We start from the raw sequence: 21,231 nt of genomic DNA on the forward strand, positions 1-21,231 counted from the left end.
CACCTTTCTAGCACATGGACAAGCACTGCTGCTTGTACTTAACATGTTCGCTCTCAGGATGGTAGTCCACAGGAACTGCTCAAGCATTTTGCAATTGTCCACTCATCTTGCGTCTCCAAAATTTCCTATGAAGTTCTTTCAAACTATGGCCTTATTATTTTGCATCATCTGACATTGCTATGGTCAAATATTAAGAATCAAAACATTCTATCCCACTGTATTTGCAGAAAGCAACAAGGCACAGTTTCAAATCATTGAATATTGACTCATTTTATTAGTCACTTCATAATTTGATTCAACCAAAAGACAATACACACAGCAGAAGTCTAATGCATCCCATGTAAATGTTTACATCTGTTAAGCTCCTCACTCACCTATGACTCAGCATTTGCTTAAATTTTTCACATCTCAAAAATAGGTCTCCAGAATTTTGAGTGCAAACAGGTGCCCTGCCTCAAAGGGCATGTTTTTCACTTTAAATTTGGTGGGTTTGTTGGGGGGTTTTCATTTCAGTAGTTTTTTGTTTGCCTTTTTTTCTCTGTATTGTCAGAGGTGGGACAGGGCTCTGTGTAAAATTTAAATTACAACATTAAGAAAGAAAAAAGAATATACAGGAATAGAGTGAAAGTTAAAAGGGAAGCAGTCTAGCAGCTCCTTCCCTCACAGCCTCCAAGTAGAAAATGAACACATAAAAATGCACCAGCATCACTGCTGCCACGGCTCACAGCTAGTACCAGCCTTAGGGAAGGCACTGGTACCTTCCCCAGTTGCTTCAGTATCTTCTGAGTTATAGATCCAAGGTACTGTAAAGACAGTCCCCTCACTGCTATTGCTTCAGTAAGTTGTTCAAGGCCATATTTTGTGCCAAGACCTGGACAAAGTCAACTTTTAGGATCTTTCCATGTCTCCTCCCTCTTCAGGCCCATTACGGCCACTCTGGTTTCTGTCATCTTTTAACTCAAAATACATTCACCTGGAAAAAAAGACATCCAGTGTCTCCCAGTTCCGAAGCCTCCCATGCAGATACTAGTAAGATCAGCCATGAAGTCTGTACCTTGCTGCCTTTATATCCCCCTTACACTGGAACAAGAAAAACATCGACCAGACCTGTAAGAATTGCTGTATTCAAGCGGCAGAAGAGGAGTCAGCATGTGCCCAGAGTGCCTCAGCTGTGTGAGTGCTCTCCAGAGCAAAACCACAGCAGCAGCACAGATCTCAAAATGCACATGGGGTGAAGGAGCTAGCAGCAGTATCTGGTATTGCAGATGGGGGAAGGTGTGAAGCCTGGCCTTTCTTCTTGTGTAATGTCAGCATTCATCCCTTAGTGAGGAGGGGAGAGCTCCAAGGACAACTGGAATGTTTGGCTGCTACAAAAGAGTCCTTCATAGTCAAGGGATGGCTTCCTGCAAAACATATTTTGGGTACACACATCGCCTCCTCCAAGACAAAATGCCCATTTCCCCACAGACACAGTGCAAAGGCGGCTGAAGGAGCCAAGAAAACAAAGAATTCACCCTGCAAGCTTACCAGAGACAGACAGCAAACCCCAGCTGCTCTAGGGGACAGAAAGCAAGCACTACAAGAGGGACAACATACACGGTTCCCAACTCTGCTGCAACAAATTAGCCAGGCGAGACACCGTTTTCTTCTTCCTTCCCATCTAATTTCCTGTACCAGTGCTCTTTTCCAGCAAAACCAAAGGGAGAGTGAGGCATGCTGGCTTTCAGTATGAGTGAACATGTACAACTCTGTGAAGAGAATGGGAGAGCTTATGAGAAGTTCAGGAACCAAGGCAAAGATTTCCCATTAGCTTTTCATCTGGGACACCCCCAGGACTCACTGAGGTATGGTTTGAACATGCTCAGTCATCAACGTTGTGTTGGAGCCAGTGGGGCAATGAATAGCCATAACTGCAGTGAAAACAATTAAGCTAAATGTTCAGCACCAGAAATGGACCCTGATTCAGCCATTTCCTGCAAAACTGCCTGCTTCATGATGCTTCTAGCTAAACACAGGATTTATCTCACCACTGATAGTGAAGGCATGACCCTACCACAACCCAAAGTTAATCTTAAGGAAATCATACATTGGTCTTATAGATTTTATAACCCTACACCGATGCCAGTTCCAGGAGAAAAAAAAAAACCTCTTTGCTAATCCAAAGGCCCAAACCAATTCAATTGGTAGGGTAGCAAAAATACCCTTCAAGAGAAGATAAATTTACTCCACTTACACATGGACCAGCACTTAGATCAGTGACAGCCTTATATCGTATTGCTTAATGCAGTTAAGATCAGACCAGACTGAACAACCCTTAGTGGCCTCCTGCTCCCAACAAGTGGTCATCAGTTTTCCCTAAGTACACTGTGGATCACTCTTGCAGTATTTTTGGTAAGTTCTGGAGCCCAGTGTTAGCACTTCCGTGGACACAAGAAGCTCTGTCTAAGCTTACCCTCAGAGCACTCAATGATCTGGAAAGCCCTAGAACAGAACTGAAGCAGAAGTGCTCAACCTTCAGCTTACCAGCACACTGACAAATGAAGATATATCCTAAAGAGCACTGAACATCTGAAGTTTGTCACACTATACTTTTGCCTTACACATCACCTCTACAAGACCACCCAGAAACTGCAGCACCTCCCGGGAGCTGCCCAGGGCCATCCCAACACAGCTTTCTGTGAGCTCCGAGGGGAACAACCAGAGCTGCATCTTTGCATCCAAATGCTCCAGCCACTGCCTTCTGTTCAAAACACAGCTTAGTTACTGTCAGCCTGAACCTCAACTGGCACATTATTCTGAAACGGGAGCAAGGATCAACTATGCAAAAAAAAATGGGAAAAGGTCTCTTTAAACTGCATGGTCTTTATTTCAGTGCCAATATTACAGATACAACACAAATATCCCAGTCAGAAGTAACTCAAATGGAACCCAGGGGGATCTACAACAGGCTCTGGAAATAAAATTTGTGAGAAGTTCTGGAATAACCAGGAAGAACAACTTTGCAGCATAGTCTCTGATGAGTCTCCCAGTAGGAACAAAGCCTTTGCCCAAAAACTGATCTACAAAATTGTGTCTTTCTACCCATAAACCACAACTAACAGGTTGAAAGACTTTGAAACTGTATGTGGTAGAAAACCAGCTGCTCCTTTTATCTCTACATCTCTCATAACTCACTTCACTTTCTGGGGAAGCTACAGAAGACTCAATCTGCATGGCTGTGGCTACCGATTGAAGGAAAAAAAATCAGGCCTAAGAGCTTAATTTCCAAGTACAGCACCAAAGCAATTTTACCAACTCTTACCAGCACCTCTTCCCCTGCACTGTGTCCCAGGTTTGTAGATGAACTCCAAAGGCCTCACTTGCTCTTGGTATGCAGCACATAACTAAGAAGGGGGTGTATACAATAATGCACTGAGTAGGTCATAAGAAGCCTCCAGCCTCTTAAGACCCAGGGGATACAAGAAGAAAGAGGCAGGACAGCCTGACATTCCCCAAATCCCCATCTGAGTCCCAGATGAAAATGCCTGAAGGAATCCAGTTAGAAATGAATGACATCACACCTTACCCACCCTAGGGAAAAAAAAAAAAAAAAGACAGCAGAAAGAAGGAGCAGCTGCTCACTTGCTGCAGAGAGAAGAAAGTTTCCCTGCTAGAAATTCCAGACTTCTCTTCCAACCAGGCTGTATTCCTTTTTGAGAGGGAAGGAGGGTGGGGAAGGGGAGAAGGGAATGTTGCTTCTGGCTGTGAATGCATGTGTGAGGGAGTGCACAGTAGCCTCCACAAGCCACCAGCCACATTAGCAGAGGAGAGATTAGTCTTAACAGATATGCTTCAAAGTCAGCAATCACTTCAGGAAAATTCCTCCTCATCAGCAGGTCTCATTTGTTCCCCATGCCCATGGTGCAGTTTGGGGGATTGCCAAAGATCACAACCTTCTTCCCAGAGTTCTTTTGATTGGGTGGGATGAGAGTAAGAATGGTGCCAGAGCCTCATTGCCAAGACTGAGGGGGAAAGTTGTTGACTTCTGCTAGATCCTGCATTGCTGAGCCCTTGTGATTATATGTCAACTTGATCCGCATACGTAGTTGTTGCTACAAGAGAAAAGGGGGAAACAAACACAAGGAAAACAAATTCAGGTCTTCACTTAAGGTCAGAGACTCCCACCTCAGCCAATCCCCTCCCCACCCCACAAATACTCAACACAGACTTTTCCTGACCACAGGAGCTTGCTGGGAGTATGTGCAGGGTGACCTAAGACACTGCAGATAAATGCTCGGTCTGGTGGGACATTGATTGGTCATTGTAGTTCTCAGATCAGGTACAAGCTCTTAGGAAAGTTACAGCACAGCTTCTACTCACATCTGTGTCTGCACTGGCCCTGCTCTTGCAAGCACTGAAGTCCTTAAATACAAGATGAACCACCCTCAAATTCCAGTTAACAACAGAAGAAAGAAGGTGGCAGATCTTTACTCTGCTGCACTACACTTGGGCTTGCAAGGAGGGATGGGCTGTCCATTCAGTGCAGCAGTCTGGAAACTTCAAGTACTGCACAGCTCAGTGGCACTGTGAAGGAAATAGCCTATGAGAGACAGGAGATGGAATCTCCAAGAACATTACCTTCTGCTGTAACTAAATGATGGAGTAGCTCAGAAGTCACTTTACACTGCCATTTGGCTGTCACCCAGATACTAGGTGGCCCTTAAAAACAGCTAGAGTATAGCATGCTCCAGTCAGGTTCCCTATTCTCCTCTCCCAAAAAAAATTCCAAAAATAAAAAGCCAAAAATTGACCATTTTCATCTATTTTCTCCATACCTACAGGCAAGTACACAAAAGGGATAGCAGAGGGAAGAAAGGAAGATAATGACAGCTTCAGCTAGGCTCAGGATAAAGAAGAGATGGTGTATCACTAATAGGTCAACATCATGACTGTCACTTTTTGCCTTATTTGGTGTTTTGGAAAACTGGCCATTAGTCTCAGTCCAGCACACTCTGAAGTGTTCCTAGGAGTTGTGGCATTCCTACAAGAAAGCACACCACTACCCTAAGTGTGTTTCACCTTGTGGGTCCCATTCTGACACATTACAGGAAAACACCTAAATGCTCCAAAGTTCACAAAATAACTTTCAAGGTGATCTTTGAAAGGTGCTTTACAGCTTAACATCTGGCATCAGATGTTTATGAGACACAGAATAATTAGTCTTGTGGCTTAATAGGCAGAGTTGAGCAAACTACACGGAAATAAAGGGAGATGCATGGAAACCACAAAAAACTATGCACTAGAAGACTGGCATTCAGTGAAACTTGGGGTGAAATTTGTGAATTATTTTCTCACTTGCACATCAATCTAGCAGAAATACTTTACATCTAGAGCAGTATATAAGTTTTAACCTATGAAAAGCTTCAGATGTTTTAAGTTCCCAGAGTAATTTAAGATCATAAGGCTGTCTCAAAGGAGGAAATGTGATCTCAATTTTAATTTTCTTTCTGATGCCATCTGAGCACTTGCAAATCCTCATAAGGAGGAAATGTGGGCCCCATCTCTCCCTCCCCTCAAGTCTGTTGCATCCCAGTCTTGAAGCCTGTCTCTGAAGGCTGTAAAACAAATGGAATTACAATTACATCACATCTAAAGATTCTTGCCATCAACTTTTAAAAACTATACTCGTCACATCAGCGACAAATGAGACCACTTGGTGGAAGATGTTTCTTCCCCCAAAGAAGGCCCCTGGGATCTGGTACCCTGAAGACAAAGAAAGCCCTTAGAGCATGCCCCCCTTCTCCTTATCAAAACTTCTGTTATCTTTTAGGATTCCTATTGGCTTTTAAAGTCGTTAAGTGATTGGTCTTTTCTTACTTAGAATTTTGAGGTAATTGGGTAGTTTGTAATTTGCAGTTGTTATTGGTTAAGAATTCAATCCTCTGAAAAGCTACAAAAACTCCTTGTTACATTGTACTTTGCAAGCAGACTCCCCTTTGGAAGCTGTGCAGCAGGTGGAGCCCCTGCCTGGGCAGCTCTCGCAGCAGCCCAGGCTGCAACACCTCCGGCAGCTACACCACTTGACAGACAATTTTAACAATATGGATTAAGCTGCTTTTTTGTGTAAAAGCAATTAAATAACACCACTGCAGATAGGAAGAACAAGTGTCGGATATATGTCAGGGTGCTTGCCTCCCAAACATCACTTTTACAACCCATAGAAACACTAGGTCCTCTGGCCATGTGAAAACTTAACAGCCACTGTCATGCAAGATGTGAATGAACTCAAGGTATCAAAGCTGTTCAACTGTTTTAGCAGTATAACCAAACAGAAGACCAAACCTGTGTCCGGAACCTTCTACGTTTTTCCTAACGTTTTCCTAGCTCTAACTGAAGTGACTGCTAAGAAAAACATAAAACATTCACTACCATCACTCCCTACCTTGCATAGAGATGCGTCCCTGACTGGCACTAAATGACACTATCTTTAACAATTCTTCTTGGAATCACTCACCTTCTGTGGATTCAGGACTTTAATGACCTGTGTGATGGTCCCAGAGTTAAATGCAGGGATGACACTGCTGCTGGGAGACAGAAGCTGCAGCTGGAATGTCTGAAAACAGGACAAAAAACAACTCAATGCATAATCAAGTAAGAAGTGACTTGTTTGCACTGAAAGAAAGCAAGGAATATTAAAAGTTCGATTTCTGGCCCTGAATAATCAGTTCTTGAATTCCCTATCTTGCTGTTCCCCAAGAACAACACCTTCACTGGCCCAGCTACTTTGTATGAAAGTGCAACCCAGGTACACACAAATAACAAGAGGTGAGGGCTTACTGCAGTGTAAGTTAGCAAGATGAGCAGCAATGCTTTCTGCCATGTGTTGCACTCAGAGAACAGTCAGCACACCTGTAACTTCAGGAGGCCTGTTCTTTCCCTGATTCCTTCCCATGGTAGGTGTAACCTACCTGAATCCAAGTTAGAGGAATACCAATTCCCAAATTTGGACAGCAAATACTAATTTCCCAAATTTGGAGAGCATTCCAGTCACATGCTGCTTCAATAGTCTGTTCTGCTATAAATTAGGCAATATCTGTCTCTCACATTTAGCGCTGCAGCTGAATGCAGGGGAAACAATTCACTTCATTAAATGAGGACTGCCATTAACCACCATATTGTGACTGATTTTAATTTTTATAAGCAACTAATAGCTTCAAAAGATTTTTTTTTCATGTACTCATAGGTCCAAAGAACACAGTATATTTCTTAGAAATTAATAAAGGGTACAATTAGTGTCTCCAAAATACTGGTTTTCACCCAAATGTTTTTTTCTGCCTGAGGTTTAGCCATTTTTCTACAAAGTGGTAATTTCAAAGCACAATTTTGTCCAAGCAAAGTGGTCCATATTTGATTGGAGTATGTGTTCTATTGCATTTACAACATGTACTTTCAGACTGGAAAGAGATGACCAAACTGGGCACTAAAAGAAACTTGGAACAGTTCTCAGCCTTGCTAACCTTACAAGTTTCTATCTACAGGAAAGCACCAATCAGGAAGTGTTTCCAACTGGCCCACAACTTTTCACTGTAGCTGCCCGAAGTGGCTCTACCTTTGGTACTGCAGCTTGGAAAACAAAGTCTGTCATATCCAGCTCTGTGCTGTTGGAGGCCTGTATCGTGATTACAGTGACACTAGGGTTGGTGTTTGACCTCTCAAAGGTGAAGTCAATCTTCAGCCCATTCTTGTTGTATGCAGTAATGGAGGGGATTCCTGTAGGAAACAAAAAAGCAACATACCTACAGAATCTGGAGATCATTCTCAACATCACAGTATGCATTTACCCCAGATTCTTCTGAACATTAAACACACCCCCTTGTGCTCCAGTATCTATACCACACTTTCAAACTGCCTCCCTTCTTTTAAATTTTTTAAAAATTTATTTTACTTTATTTATTTTTTTACTATTTCTTGCTTCCTCTTCTAGTTGGGTGCTGGGGCACTTTAGGCAAAGTATTGACATGTCCCTAACCTGCAGCAATATCATTGAAGAGAGGCTGAGTAAGTCCATCGAGCAGGAACGGAGGCTGTGCTATCTGGGGTGCAGGGGCAGCTACTGGAGAACCTACAAGAAACGTTGAAGGATTAATACTTTGCTGTCAGGAAATGAAGAGTAATTATTCCTTTGCCGAAGACTGACTGTGGCATATTGCATTTCTTTACATGAAGTTCTATAAATTACCTGTGTTATCATCCTCCCCTTTTTGCTTTCAAGAACTGGCTCCTCTTGCACTAGCAAGCATTCAAATGGAATTAATTCCTCACATTTCAGAGTTATCTCTGGAAAGGCTCACAGCATTCCCAGACTCAGGTGTGAAAATCTCAAGTCTCACCAGCTAATTGTGCAGAATCAACCTGTGACTTTATACCCTGACTCCCACCTGTATGTAAATATGGATCTTGGTAAGAGTAAGTGTAAAAACTATGACCTAAAAGACCATGAAGAAGTAACCCACCCTCCTCCCATCCCAGGAACGAGAATGTAGACTTTTAAGAAATGCAGCCTGCTCACCTGTTAGGTTGAGGTCTCCCAGGAGGTCAAGCAGCTCCCCACCAGAGGCAGGCTTGCTTGGAGGTGCAGTAGGAATTACAGGTGTTATATCACTTCCCCCCAACAAGTCCAATAAATCATTTGCCTAATGAGAGAGTGGATGTAATACTTACATGTATTCAACATTCTGCTACTTTCCCTTGCAAATTCAGTGTATTCTATAGAGCTGATGGCCAGTTAGCAGGATTCTTAGTTTCTCTTTGATCCCACACCCCACAGGAAATCTAGCTTCCATGTTTGAGGGATTAAAGAGATAGGGAAGGACTGGGTTCATGCACACTAAGACAGGTAAGAGAATCACAAAATATTCTGAGTTGGAAGGGACCCACAAGAACCATTGAGTCCAACTCTAAAGTGAATGGCCCATAAGACGATCAAATGCACAACCTTGGCATTATTAGCATCATAACTAACTGATATAATCCCACCCTGCTCCTGAGCAGCCTACAATGACCTGCCCCACACACCTGTTCTGGACACTAGAGGCATCAGGGCAGAGCAATGATAAGATCATCACCAGTCAGAAACAGCAGAGAAGCAAAGAGGGCAAGGGAGATGGTCTCAGCTTGCTGCTGGCACTGGCCAGAACTGGTCTGATAGGTAGTGGAAATTTACCCTGGATCCGTTTCTGTTACCTGGTTAGCAGGCTGCAATCCAGAGGGTGGGGGTTTGGTTTCCAGTACTGCTGTCTCTGTCTCTCCGTTGGTCTGTACAATCTCAGCAGGGCCATTTGTGGTGACTTTCTCCATTACTGGCATTCTCTCAAGCAGTGCTGGCCTGAAAGAAGCTGACATAGTTACACTGTGCCATCTTCCTGAATCCCAAACCAAAGAGCTGATATATGTGGGATAACCTGCCTTTTCCCTTGAACTCCAATGCAGGAGAACTGCAAGACTGCATGACAGTTTAAGGTGGTCAGAAGCAATCCCTGGCATTCTGTGCTAGAGTAAATATACTAGCTGATAGCTAGAAGATAAACAAGCCCTTCTGTCTCCTGCTTCCCCTCAGTACCTGACTCAAAAGGTCAGGCTCAAAGCAGGACAAGTGCTTTGGCACAGAGTCTCTGATCACAGAACCATAACACAGGACACATGAAGTCCTTAAAACACTTGCTAACCCTGTAGAAGGGGAGGGATTCTAGTCCCTCTATAATGCTAACAAAAATCACCAAAGTTCTCACAGCACACTGTTATCCACAGGAGATCAGAGCAGATAATGATCCTTTTCTAACACCAAATCTCTATCAGCACTTACCTCATGTGATCATATTTCTTGAAAAGTGCATTATATTCCACAGCTCTCTGCTGTAGCTCCACATCAATGCTGCTGCCATAGATGGAAACTACCTTCTTAATGCGACTGTTGGGCAAGGGAAAACAAACACCATGGAATTAGCAGCAATAAGCAAGGGATTAGCATGTGTCATCCTGAAGATGCTACCTAGTCTGTTTAATAGGAGTCCCATGCAACTCATGTAAAACATCAGTATCCACGTAGCATCCATATATGACTTGCCCCTTCACAAAAGCATCAGCAGGTGATTAGTACATCACCTTAGGGTATAGCATGAAAAAGCTCCACTACCCACAATGAGAAGTGCCCAACAGGAAACAAGGCTATTTATCTTTCCATCATCTGAAAAAGGGATTGCAGAGAACCATCCACTGAAAGTAAGGACCTCTTTTCCCTACAAGGAGTTTTCAAGAAAGAGACACGTGGATTAAGACCCCACAGCAGAGGGCATCCCTAGAGAATACCCACAGCAGACATCTTCCACCCTGTGTGCAAAGGAGGACTGTGAAAGGCAGCAAATAACATGATGACTCTTGTCAATCACAGAAGCAAAACATGTTCAAGGAATACTCCTACTAAAGCCAACTTATGTCAGTATATTTGCAACAAAGCCCTATGCAGTATACAACCAATGGGAACTCACTTGACAGTGCAGGTGAACCTTGTGGAAAGCTTCATGATGGCAGTGAGAGCATAGCCTCGTGTCACAGATGCAGACATATTAGATATCAGGACACTTTCTAAAATATCAAGAACTTCATCCTCTGTTACCTGAAAAGGTACAGCGAGGTTAGGCTAAGACAGAGAGGACCCTACAGCAAACCTTCCAGACCACACTGTAAAAACCTGTCTTTTACCTAATGGCCACACCACACCTCCTCTACAACTCTGAGGCTGTAATATTATGTGCAGAATGTCAGAGACATGCACCCAGGTGGAGATCCTATGGTATGAGTTTTAAAATACAATTCCCATTTTGCACATTGAAGGTTTATTGCTGCAATACACTGCTAAGACCCTAGCAGATTTCTTCCCAATCAGTTACTACTGCAACCACACCACTCTGCCAGTTGTAGCAGCACTCCACGCATCCAGGGTTTACACAGTCGATGGCCGCAGCAGGGGAAGGAGGTTCCTGTCCACAGTCCATAACCATCATGGACATCAGTGCTAGGGAACTGGTGAAAGCACTCCTTTCACCCAGCCAGCACCAAGAGGGTCCAGCTTTAGCTGTGTCCAGTTGCACTTCTTTCCCAAGCTATACCTGTATTGGTTCTTCCTCTTCACACTGACCAGACACCAGAAGATCTCCATACTCTCCTATGCACCAGGAGGCAACTTGTACCAGGGGTTGCTGTTGGAAGAAAAACCAGAGAAAGCTCAGAGATAAATGGCTGCCTGCATGATAAATTAAACTATCCACATTTCCAGGAGCAAGCTTAGCCTTCCACAGCAGGAGAAATAGGAATATCTGATTAGATCAAGAATTCCATGAGAGAACTGGAGAAAGCAAAAAGAACATGAACTTACAGAAGACATGCCTCAGCAGGTCTCCTCTGGAGCCATGTGATATTGGCTTTTCCTGAGATGCTTAGTAAACATGCATAATTATTGCAGTACAACAAAGAAACTGAAGCTGGCTGCATTTGGTTTTACCTGGGAGTAATCTCCAAGGATGGCTTTGTAGAGTCTCTGCACAGTGTAGGCATGCATCTCCACACTATTAGTTATTAACTGGATCAGATTGGGAACAGCATCATCACGAACATAACTTCCTGCCTGCAAGAACAATTGTTACGTTTTATATGGACCTTCTTAAGAAACACATGGTGGCTGTGATACCCTTCACAAAACCACCTGATGCACCTGGAAATAAAAATCAACCTCCCATCCATGAACACTTTATGACTGACTTTGAGCAGCCTCAGGGGGGAAGAAGTACATGGGCAGCACATTTACCAATAAATAAAACGATACTCAGAGAAATCCACACTACAAATACTGTGAAACAGAGAGGATAGAGTGCAGAAATAAAAACTTTGAGTGGTTTATCTAGCAGACAAGAAAAGGCAATTACTTTACTGAAGATGATCATCTGAGAGCAATTCTCACAGCCAACTTTCCAGTGGAAATTAATTCGCACTTCAGGCAAATCTGCTTCTCTGTTTCAGGATGACAAAAAAGCATCCTAGCCAGGCTTACTTCTTGATGAACTGCTCCAATTTGAACACTCATACTGCTAAATCTCTTCCCACTCCTTCGCCTGACAGAACACCTAGCCAAGCCAAATTACCAAGATCTCTTCCATTGGTTGCCAAAGCACTAGTCTAGTTCCACCTCAGATATGATGTTTAGAGATAAAATCAAGTAGATAAAGAGTAATAATTAAACCCGAAGAAGGTGAACTATAAGCCTGTTAACAGTTTCATAACAAGTTTTGATAAACTTGGAGTAACTCCAAGAAACTCCTTCACCCCCTTTTTATTTGCCAGTCACTTGAGGCTGAATTTCCTCTCCTGTGAAAGGAATGTATATTAAAATCACACAGCACAAGAGTTGTCCTTAGAAACCAATGTGAGTACTGCAGTACAAACACTGTTACACACTGTTACTCTTGTGTGTTTCTGAAATAGTACAGTTCTAAAAAAAAAAAAAAAAAAAATCACTCGGTGATCCAAGGATGCCAGTCAGAAACGTGTAAACTCAGTAAATGTGACTAGCATAAGTTCACTCCCTCTATGTATTTTAGCATTTGTTATCTGCCAGGCTTTAGAACCATCTCCAACTTGAAGGTAACATCCTCCAGATTTAAGAAAATGCTACGCAGTCACACACAAGAGAGGCGATTTCACTTACTGTTGTTAAGACTCTCATAATTGTGTCTATGTGCCAGCGCTTGGAAGGAGCATATCTGACAAAATAAAGAAAACAAATTAGAGCAATAACCACCAGTCTTCAACACCAGCAAGAAACCCACCATTATCAGAACCTCCCCTCTCAGTCACCCTCTGGCCCTCTGCTTCATGAGGAAGGACACCAGTACTGAGAGAGGGCTACAGCTGACAAACCACACATAAATCAGTGAACACAGAAGAAATAAATTGACACATTCTCTCTTGGGAGCAAGCAGGGAGAGAAACAACACACAGGTATTCACAATCCTGAGGATATACCAAAAATTTATAGCAAGTAAAACAACTCCATACTTTTCAGCTGCAAGAAATATTCCAGATGCACAGTCTGCTTTGAACTCTGGTTCACATGAATCTAGGAAATACAGTAACTCCTTCATCATTCCACGGACATTGTTCCCATTAACAAGAGCAAAACTCAGTTCCATCGCACGCCTAGGGCAAGAGACAGAAAACCAAGAAAATCAGATCACTTCACCTAGTGAAGGAAGTAAAAAAACCCCCAAATCCAGCTACAAGAATACAGTTACCTTTTAATTAAGAAGAGATCAATACTTACTGATCCTGTGAGAACAGCCCTCCACATTTAATGTGCAGTATTTTTTTGTTCATAGGCAGACTAACATCCACTCTCCAAAAAATTAAAGGGGAGTGGGGCTATGGGGAGTTCTGGAAACATCTATCCATATATTAAAGACAGCTTAAGGGTAGCAATCTCTTTCAGGTGTTTTAGAACTTTTCCATCTCTCCAATTCCTTCCCAACTCCTTACACCTGACTCTACTGGGTTACAAGTTTTCCATGCTTATGTTTAAAATACCAGTCTCTTTATAGCAGATACAGCAATACTGCAGGTGTGCAGGAATACAATGTAGTCTTTATACCAGGCATTTATCTCAGCACATATTGCTTACCTTCAGTCACATTACATGTTTCATTTTGTCAGGAAGCTCTTAATCACGCAGTTTAATCAAATGAAGCAGACAAAAAGAAGACTTTAATTAAATCGCAAAGCCATTCTGAATTACACTACATGGACCAAAGATAAACTGCACCCGTTTCAAAATGATGAGCAGAGGCCACACTTCAGATAATCAAACCCAGGTATCATGTCTTTCCCTCAAGTCCTTGAAGCTGCCTGCCTGGGGACTCTGACATGTTTCCAGTTAATATAATGCTTCAATGAAGACAGTGCATTGTCAGCAGCACGAGTGTCAGCATGGCAACATCGTGCTCTGCTGATGGATCACTCAAAGGCTTCATCCTCCAACAGCACTCAGACATGAAGCTCAGTTGTTTGTAGCATACCTGTGTTTTCCTAGCAGGCACCAATAAAATACTTCTGTGGCCTTCTACCCAAAACCTAGGTAAGGCTTTGCTGTTCCACAACCGAGCCCCATGCTGGCTCTGACACCAAACAGCAACAGCAGCCTGACTTGTTCAGTATTTAAGATACAAATTTGTGATTTGGAATAGATTGCAACTAAAAAGAGATTACACGATACCCATTACATAGCAGTTAAAAGTAAGTTTCAGAAGCACGACAAATTCAAATTCTTTCCTGTTTTACACCTATCAATCTGAGCAGTTACAAAAATCTAGAGCTGATTCAAAGATGGGCATAAGTTTGAAGAACGACTATCACAATAAAAATCCATAGTGTATCTAATCAGTTTGAGTAGTTAGAAAAGAAGAGGTTGAACAGTTCTGAAGGTATATTTGTGTGATGAGTGCTCATAAAATTCTGGCCTGTAGCAGAGAGATTTTATGAAATGCAACAGCAAAAATGCTGCTGTCTCCAACACTGCATGCTGTATACTGCACTGATTCCAGACCTTTCTTTGTAACCCAGTTACAGAAAGAATAATGAGGAGGAGGAGAGTTCAGAAAGAACAAGAAATCAACAGGCTGAAAGATTCAGTTTAGAAGAGCAGCCTTCCACACAGCCTGGGCAAAAGTGAGACCAAACAGTTCAAGAATTTCCATGAGTGACAGAAGCAGGAGAAAGTTACTATCATGAGTAAAAGAAACATAACTGAAGTAATGTGAATAAACTGGAAGAAATTAAGACAGAGTACAAGACAAAAGGTATTTCTCTAGTGAGAAGGAAGGTTGCAAGCTTTTCCAACGCCCAGAGAAGCAGCAACACACCACTATTTAAACGACAACAAGCACCAAGAATGATAAAATGATGTGGTTTGTATACAAATTGTTTGAGGAATTAAGTCTGAAATCTACCATTCCCTAATATATCAATACATTATTTGGATGACTTAATACTGCTTCAAGACAACATAGCACGGCCATTCATCTGGGACAAGAAACCAATGTGGAGCACATCAGAGTAGGTTTGATCATAATCATAGCTCACAGAAGCTTCCCATCTCGCTGAGAGCACACAAATCTAATCTCCACTGATACTACATTTTGGAAAAATTCAGACAAACAAATTACTTTTTCCCCATGAAATGTAACAGCAGCTTTCCAAAGGAGGTGGTTGTACATCTTCATTATCCTGCTTAAATTATGGAACCATATTGTACCTTCATAGTAGTCTCATCTACAGTTCCCCAGGATTCTTGTTATTTTTCCCTGTGCTCTGCTCACTCTACACAGACTGTCAACCTCAGCGGTCTTTTTCACTGGTAATCTGATTACCTTTTAATGGAGACATCCAGGTCCTTCAGGCAGTCCACAATGGTGCTTCGGTGCCGCTGTACTGCATTATGGTCTGTCTGCACAGTTTTCAACAAGGACGTCAAAGCTACGTATCTGCAACGAGCACATACAGTCACCAGCAAGCTGACAGCAGCCATTTCATTTCTATGCACAGACACTGTCCCCTTGCCCCAAAGCCAGTCTTATTTTGCAACAGAGTAAGATTCTCTTGTACTTGGTAATGAATGGAAATCCTAAGGGGACTTCCTGGCCTATCTTCACAGGCAAATTACCACACTGAAGTGTAACATGCCTAACCACACTGCTGCCCAGATAAGCAAGTACCTGTCCCAAGCACCTCTGCAGATCTTACATTCAAACTAGCATCAGTCAAAATTCCCAGGGGTAGAGTCTGAAACCCATATCATGATTTGCTATCCAACTGCTTAGAGATGGTATTCAATTGTAGCAGTTTTAGCAATTCCTCATCCTGACTGATAGTGACCAGAGCAGAAATAAATTTCTTTGTTGCCACCAGCATACAATCAGAAAAATCAGTCTTAGCCTAATTTGCCAGATTTCCAATGTCAACTCTGATCTGACCAACACCACAGACCATATGGGACAAGACAGGAGAAAAATATGGACCTGATTAAGAAATCACATGTTGAGAAATAGAGCATACATTCCAACTAATCAACTAAGAAGGGCAGGGCCACAGTTAAGATTTGCACAGAGAAAAGAACACACCAAGCTCAATAGCCACACAAACCCCCAAGAGCAGTGATCTTAACACGGTCTCCTGGAAAGCTTTACTTCAGCATCATCTTTGTGCAATTGCTTCTCACTCATTTCAAACTGGGTGTTGTCAAAACACACTTTGTATGACTTACCTAATATTTTTGTCGTTGTTTAATAAGAAACGGCCTAGGATGTTAATGGCTAAGACCTGCAGAAACAGTTAGGGAAAATCAGTGATCTAAAAGAGCTACTAGTCACCTTTATCATTTAATGATGACATCAAAGGAAACATGTCAAAACTAGCATTACAGTTCTTAGCCAAAAAGAACTCTAGAAGGTGCTTAGCCAGAGGAAATGCTAAGAGATGCATTGCAGGCTCTCACTTGCACTCAGGACACACACTCTGCAGGAAATTTTGCCTTTTAATTTTTGTTATTTTAAAAAATCCAAACACCCTCCCTCTCCCAAAACGTGCACCCTTTCTGCAAAGGCAACAAACTTCTCTAGAGTCAGATGCAGAGCTGTGTTATGGTGAAACAACCATGCTTCACATCCTCCACACAAGTTACTCTAATACAATCCTAGGAAAGAAACAGAGGCCATAGCAAAGGCGACTTACTCTCAGGCCGCTCTCAGATTTTATATCCATAATAGTCAGCACAGTTTCATAGAGAATGGCATTTCCCACATTTTTACTTGTTTCTGTATTAGTGGCAACCTGAGAAAGGAAAAAAATTAACTTCAACAAATTCAAAGCAGAGTCCCTTTGTGCCCTGAAAGTAACTGAAAGGCAGTGAAAGTAACCAACCCGTACAAAACAGCATCACACTTGTGAACATGCATCTCTTTCAACAATATTTCATTCAGCATGGCAAGCAGCTGTAGCCTCACCAGTGCTGCTGAACCCAAATTATTAAGAAACTAAGAGAAAGTTTAAACCAATCATCAACCTTGCAGACCTTACCTGTGCAAGTATATCATTCATTGCTTCACTAGAATCATCATCATTTCTTCCTAAAATTCTTAGTAACCGCAGGATTCGTACCTATTTGATAAAATAAAGCAAAGAAAAGCTTGGATGACAGTGTTTGTTTGACATGGGGTCATAGTGGCAAAAAAGCAAAACAGGCTGCTGATTTCCACTCTAAAGCTTATCCCAGGTAAGAACTTTACCAACAAAAACAAGCTTCTGCTGTGCTTATTTTCTTCCCACAAGCCAGAACTGTTCAGAGTCCCCTCGCTACCAGGCACAGCCTTCCAAAACCAATACATGCTGCTTCTTCTCTTTTGTCACATAATGTGATAAAGCAGTACAACTGCTGGTTAAACTAAGGCAGGTGTCTTTCACTCGGGCAGATGAACAGTATTTGCACAATCAGCCCAAAGAAAGACCAAAAAAGCCTTAAAATCAACACAGGTGTGGCAGTAACCACCTCATCACCTAAGGCTCAAAACAGTCTTAGAATTAAAGCTATCAGTCACTGCTTGCATCAGTTCTTACCTGCAAAAAGGGGTCACTGATCCCAGACACATCATGCTCTGGTGAATATCCAGACATGATAAGGTTCTTCAGAATACGAACTAATTGGGGAACAAGCTGTGAAGAAGAGAGTTGTCCTATTAGGGTACTGTTGTTTTCCTGATCCCAGCTTTGAAGCACAGGTCCAAGAACAAATCTTGTCTTTGAAAGCAAGTCAATTTCTGGATTCTTCCATACAGTTCAACCGGCAGACCTAGAGCTGCTGCTGCACAAATACCTACAGCTTGGCTAAGACACAACTAGAAACAATTCAGCTGGGACCAGAGCACCATATTGTATCTTTAAAGTAGTAAATCTATATTTGTGGTATAGTGCAAGAAGAAAACCAGCCTAGTTTCCCTGTCATCTCCTTCTGTTCCTACCTTTGCTCTTCAGGGACTTCACACTCCTCTGAACATGCATTTAATGAAATACACAAACAAAATGAACCCTGAACTTCCCATATCTGCCTTAAAGAGGAAACCGAAGGGTGCTGCAACATTTTCTCTCCAGACATAGTAACAAAAAAGTGCAGCATTCCTAGAATCCTTATTCACCTTTGCTTTGCCTTCCAACATGCATGAATTATCAGGACTGAGGACAGAACAAAGGGAAACATTACAGCCATGGTGACTGGTTGAGGGCCACTTTCCCCATCTTCTGGAGTACAAATTACACCCATGAAGACTATCAGCAGTGCAACTGGACTGGACAGCTCTTTGCAGCACTTACAGGCAGACTTTACAGCTCTTACAGGCAGTTAACTGTCTGTCCTGCTCCCTTCTGGGAATCACCCCAAGCTGCCCCATGATCCAGACAAAACAAAAAGCCCAGTTTGTGATAAGAAGAAAGCTGAGGGCTACAGCTTGCACACAAAGAAAAAAAAAATCCATAAAGTATTCCTCAAATGAGGGAAAGCTTGAGGAAAGCAGACTGATATTCACAATTAGCCACAACTGAGATTCAGGGCTGGCATGGATATAGAGGTTTAGTGACAAGACCAGCACACAGAGCATTAGACATGTACAGATGATCCAAGCATGTGGCATCAATCACAACTGTGTCACTCAGAGGCACTGCCTCACAAGGGACAAACATCTACAGATTCAAGGCAAACATGCATCATCTAGAAAAATTAACTCTTACCTTTTCATTCTAACTCAGCAGGATTCCAAACAGACAAAAGGGACAAAACAGACGAAGCAAGCATTAGGGACAGGTCAATGTTATACCATTCACAGCATAACAACTACAAGAAATAGCTAGAAAGAATGCACCTAGTAACAAAGTTTTGTTGACTCTACTCTTCTCTTTTCCCACAACTATAATGCACCAAAAATTTTTTAAATCCCTAACGATATAGACAAATCAAGGAAGAAAGCAAACCGGGCATGCAAATAAACAAACACCTTTAAGACTTCTCAGGGGAGCAAATGGCCTGCTCTGTTCTACCAGCTTTCTTCAACTTCTCCTTCTTTGACCAAGAATTTAAAATGACAAACAAGGTAATTCTCAGATGCCTATTTCTATTGGTAGTCTTTCACATGTCAATAATAGTCAATTATAGAAAACTGTATAAGAAAGTCAGGAGAGTGGTGGGAAGCAAACATTCCTAAAAAGAGGAGGAAATGTGACATTGACTCTCAAACCCGTAAGTTAAAATTAAAAATTGTGTCCACAGCATGCACCAGGCATAAAGTATCTATACAATTAGAATTTAGATCACTGTTTTTGAATTGAGTGTATATAACTGTGTGACTGTGGTTAAGGCATTCAGATGTTGGTATAAGCTTCAGTTTTTCATCTTTGTCTCTATGTTTACTTCATCTGTGATTCCAGTGTCACTATGCAATTAGATACAAGGACTGGGGGAAAATCTAAGGGACCAAAGACAATTTTAAATCTAACTCTAGGATTAGTTTTATACTACACAATCTTAAGACTGATGTTTTGTAACTTAACCACTTACTGAAGGGGATTAGGCCTAGATACGCACGAAATTCCCACATTTAATGATTAAAAAAAATTAGCAAACAGTATCATTAAATTCTTCACCCAAACCATTGTAAGAATTTTGCTAGAAACCCATGAATACTAACTTTGCAATATTATCAATTCACCCTTACCTTTCTAAAGTGTGCAAGCATGTCTGGGCTTCTCTCACACATCTCTGTAAGGAGGACAACTGATGTGTGAAGAACACCTAAAGATGAGAGAGGGGGAAAAGAAAAATGCATCTCCATTTACCACCATTCCACTGGCTCCAGCCATTTGATAAAGATCACAGGAAAATAACAGAAAAGCATTAAATAATATTATTGAATTCTGCATGTTGTATCTATCACTACAGATATTTGTGCTTGCAGGTGTGCTTACCCCTTTTCCAAGGGAAAGCAGACAGCAATGTGCTCATGTCTTAAAGCTGCAATTAAAAGCTAAAACAGGAGATAAATTCGATTTGGTCTGCAAAAATTCATATACTAAACATACAGTAATGGTCACAGATGGGCTACTGACCTCTAAGGTCTCCTCTAAATCCCACCATTCTAGGATTCTATACAAACGTAAGACTGCAGAAGGACAGTAGGTGTTAATTGCATTGTGGGTGCCAAGTTCCTCATGCTTTCTGATTTTTTCTTCATATTTGGGTAGCCTAGCTGACCTTATCTCACCTTCCTCATGAGGCCTCAGGACACCATTTAAAGAAAGACTACACAAAAAAATACCTCCAAACCTAAGAAGTCATTGCCTTAGAGTCACTTTAGGCAGTGTACAGGACAAAAAAAATCAAATTTTTCCATTTGACCCACTCCAAAGTGTATCAAAACACAGTTAAAGACTTCTTTTTGTCACCCATGCCATGGTAAAGTCCTGTTGACTAGCAGAGTCATATACATGCCTTCCTTTTAAATGACATTTGCATTCACTGTGTAGAAACAGAAAGAAACAAACCATGCAAATACACCTCTAAAGTTTCCCCCAAACAAAAGGCTTAGGTAGCAAGTGCACTATCCTCTAGAGAATGGCCTAGCCTTGCTAGGTACAGTCTCGGCTATTACCGTGGTTCTTCTCGTTCAGCAAGTTTTTGGTGGCTGGCAGGAACATCTCCATAAGTTCAGGCACCTTTCTGATGACATGGACAGCGCACAGCGCTGCCTGGAGAGAAAAAACACTTATGTTAGTACATGCTGCAATTCCAACAACACCTGTTTTGGGAATATCTAGCACAGTGGGAACCATAACAATCCTCATGATAAACAAAGGCCCACAACGTTTATGGCACACTTTTCCATCTCTCTATTACAAGTATTGCCAGGCAGCGTTCCAGAATAGAGGCTAATAAAGGGGAGCACTGAACTACAAACTAATACTCCCCCTAGCAATGGTTCATTTTTATATTATTCACGTAAGTGCTATTATCTGCAAAGCAACTCTGCCTTTATTAGCACTATTTCAGTCTGTCTTCCTGTTGCTGGGAAGGAGATAATGCATTGGAAACAAATAATTAAACTTACTGTAACA

General features: G+C 41.9%; 1 protein-coding gene across 3 annotated transcripts in view; it reads right to left on the reverse strand.

The window, feature by feature from the left end:
- Window positions 1-251: 251 nt before the first annotated feature.
- AP1G1 (adaptor related protein complex 1 subunit gamma 1) overlaps window positions 252-21,231 on the reverse strand; it is a 35,999-nt gene continuing 15,019 nt past the window's right edge. The window contains exons 5-23 of one of the 3 annotated variants that reach the window (XM_079316131.1): window positions 20,769-20,865; window positions 19,836-19,912; window positions 17,692-17,787; window positions 17,155-17,235; window positions 16,810-16,908; window positions 16,343-16,398; window positions 15,450-15,563; window positions 13,087-13,227; window positions 12,737-12,791; window positions 11,537-11,659; window positions 11,145-11,234; window positions 10,524-10,651; window positions 9,842-9,946; window positions 9,223-9,364; window positions 8,549-8,672; window positions 8,009-8,101; window positions 7,589-7,749; window positions 6,494-6,592; window positions 252-4,091 (exon numbers count right to left, since the gene is read on the reverse strand). In XM_079316131.1, coding sequence (XP_079172257.1) covers window positions 3,990-4,091; window positions 6,494-6,592; window positions 7,589-7,749; window positions 8,009-8,101; window positions 8,549-8,672; window positions 9,223-9,364; window positions 9,842-9,946; window positions 10,524-10,651; window positions 11,145-11,234; window positions 11,537-11,659; window positions 12,737-12,791; window positions 13,087-13,227; window positions 15,450-15,563; window positions 16,343-16,398; window positions 16,810-16,908; window positions 17,155-17,235; window positions 17,692-17,787; window positions 19,836-19,912; window positions 20,769-20,865 — 1,983 coding nt within the window. In that variant the 3' untranslated portion in view covers window positions 252-3,989. Of the gene's footprint in view, window positions 4,092-5,448; window positions 5,595-6,493; window positions 6,593-7,588; window positions 7,750-8,008; window positions 8,102-8,548; window positions 8,673-9,222; window positions 9,365-9,841; window positions 9,947-10,523; window positions 10,652-11,144; window positions 11,235-11,536; window positions 11,660-12,736; window positions 12,792-13,086; window positions 13,228-15,449; window positions 15,564-16,342; window positions 16,399-16,809; window positions 16,909-17,154; window positions 17,236-17,691; window positions 17,788-19,835; window positions 19,913-20,768; window positions 20,866-21,231 lie in introns of those variants that run through there. The other 2 variants (XM_079316132.1, XM_079316133.1) reach the window with 2 other exon arrangements.

The sequence above is a fragment of the Erithacus rubecula genome (assembly GCF_903797595.1).
Source record: "Erithacus rubecula genome assembly, chromosome: 12".
Classification (NCBI taxonomy): Eukaryota; Metazoa; Chordata; class Aves; order Passeriformes; family Muscicapidae; genus Erithacus; species Erithacus rubecula.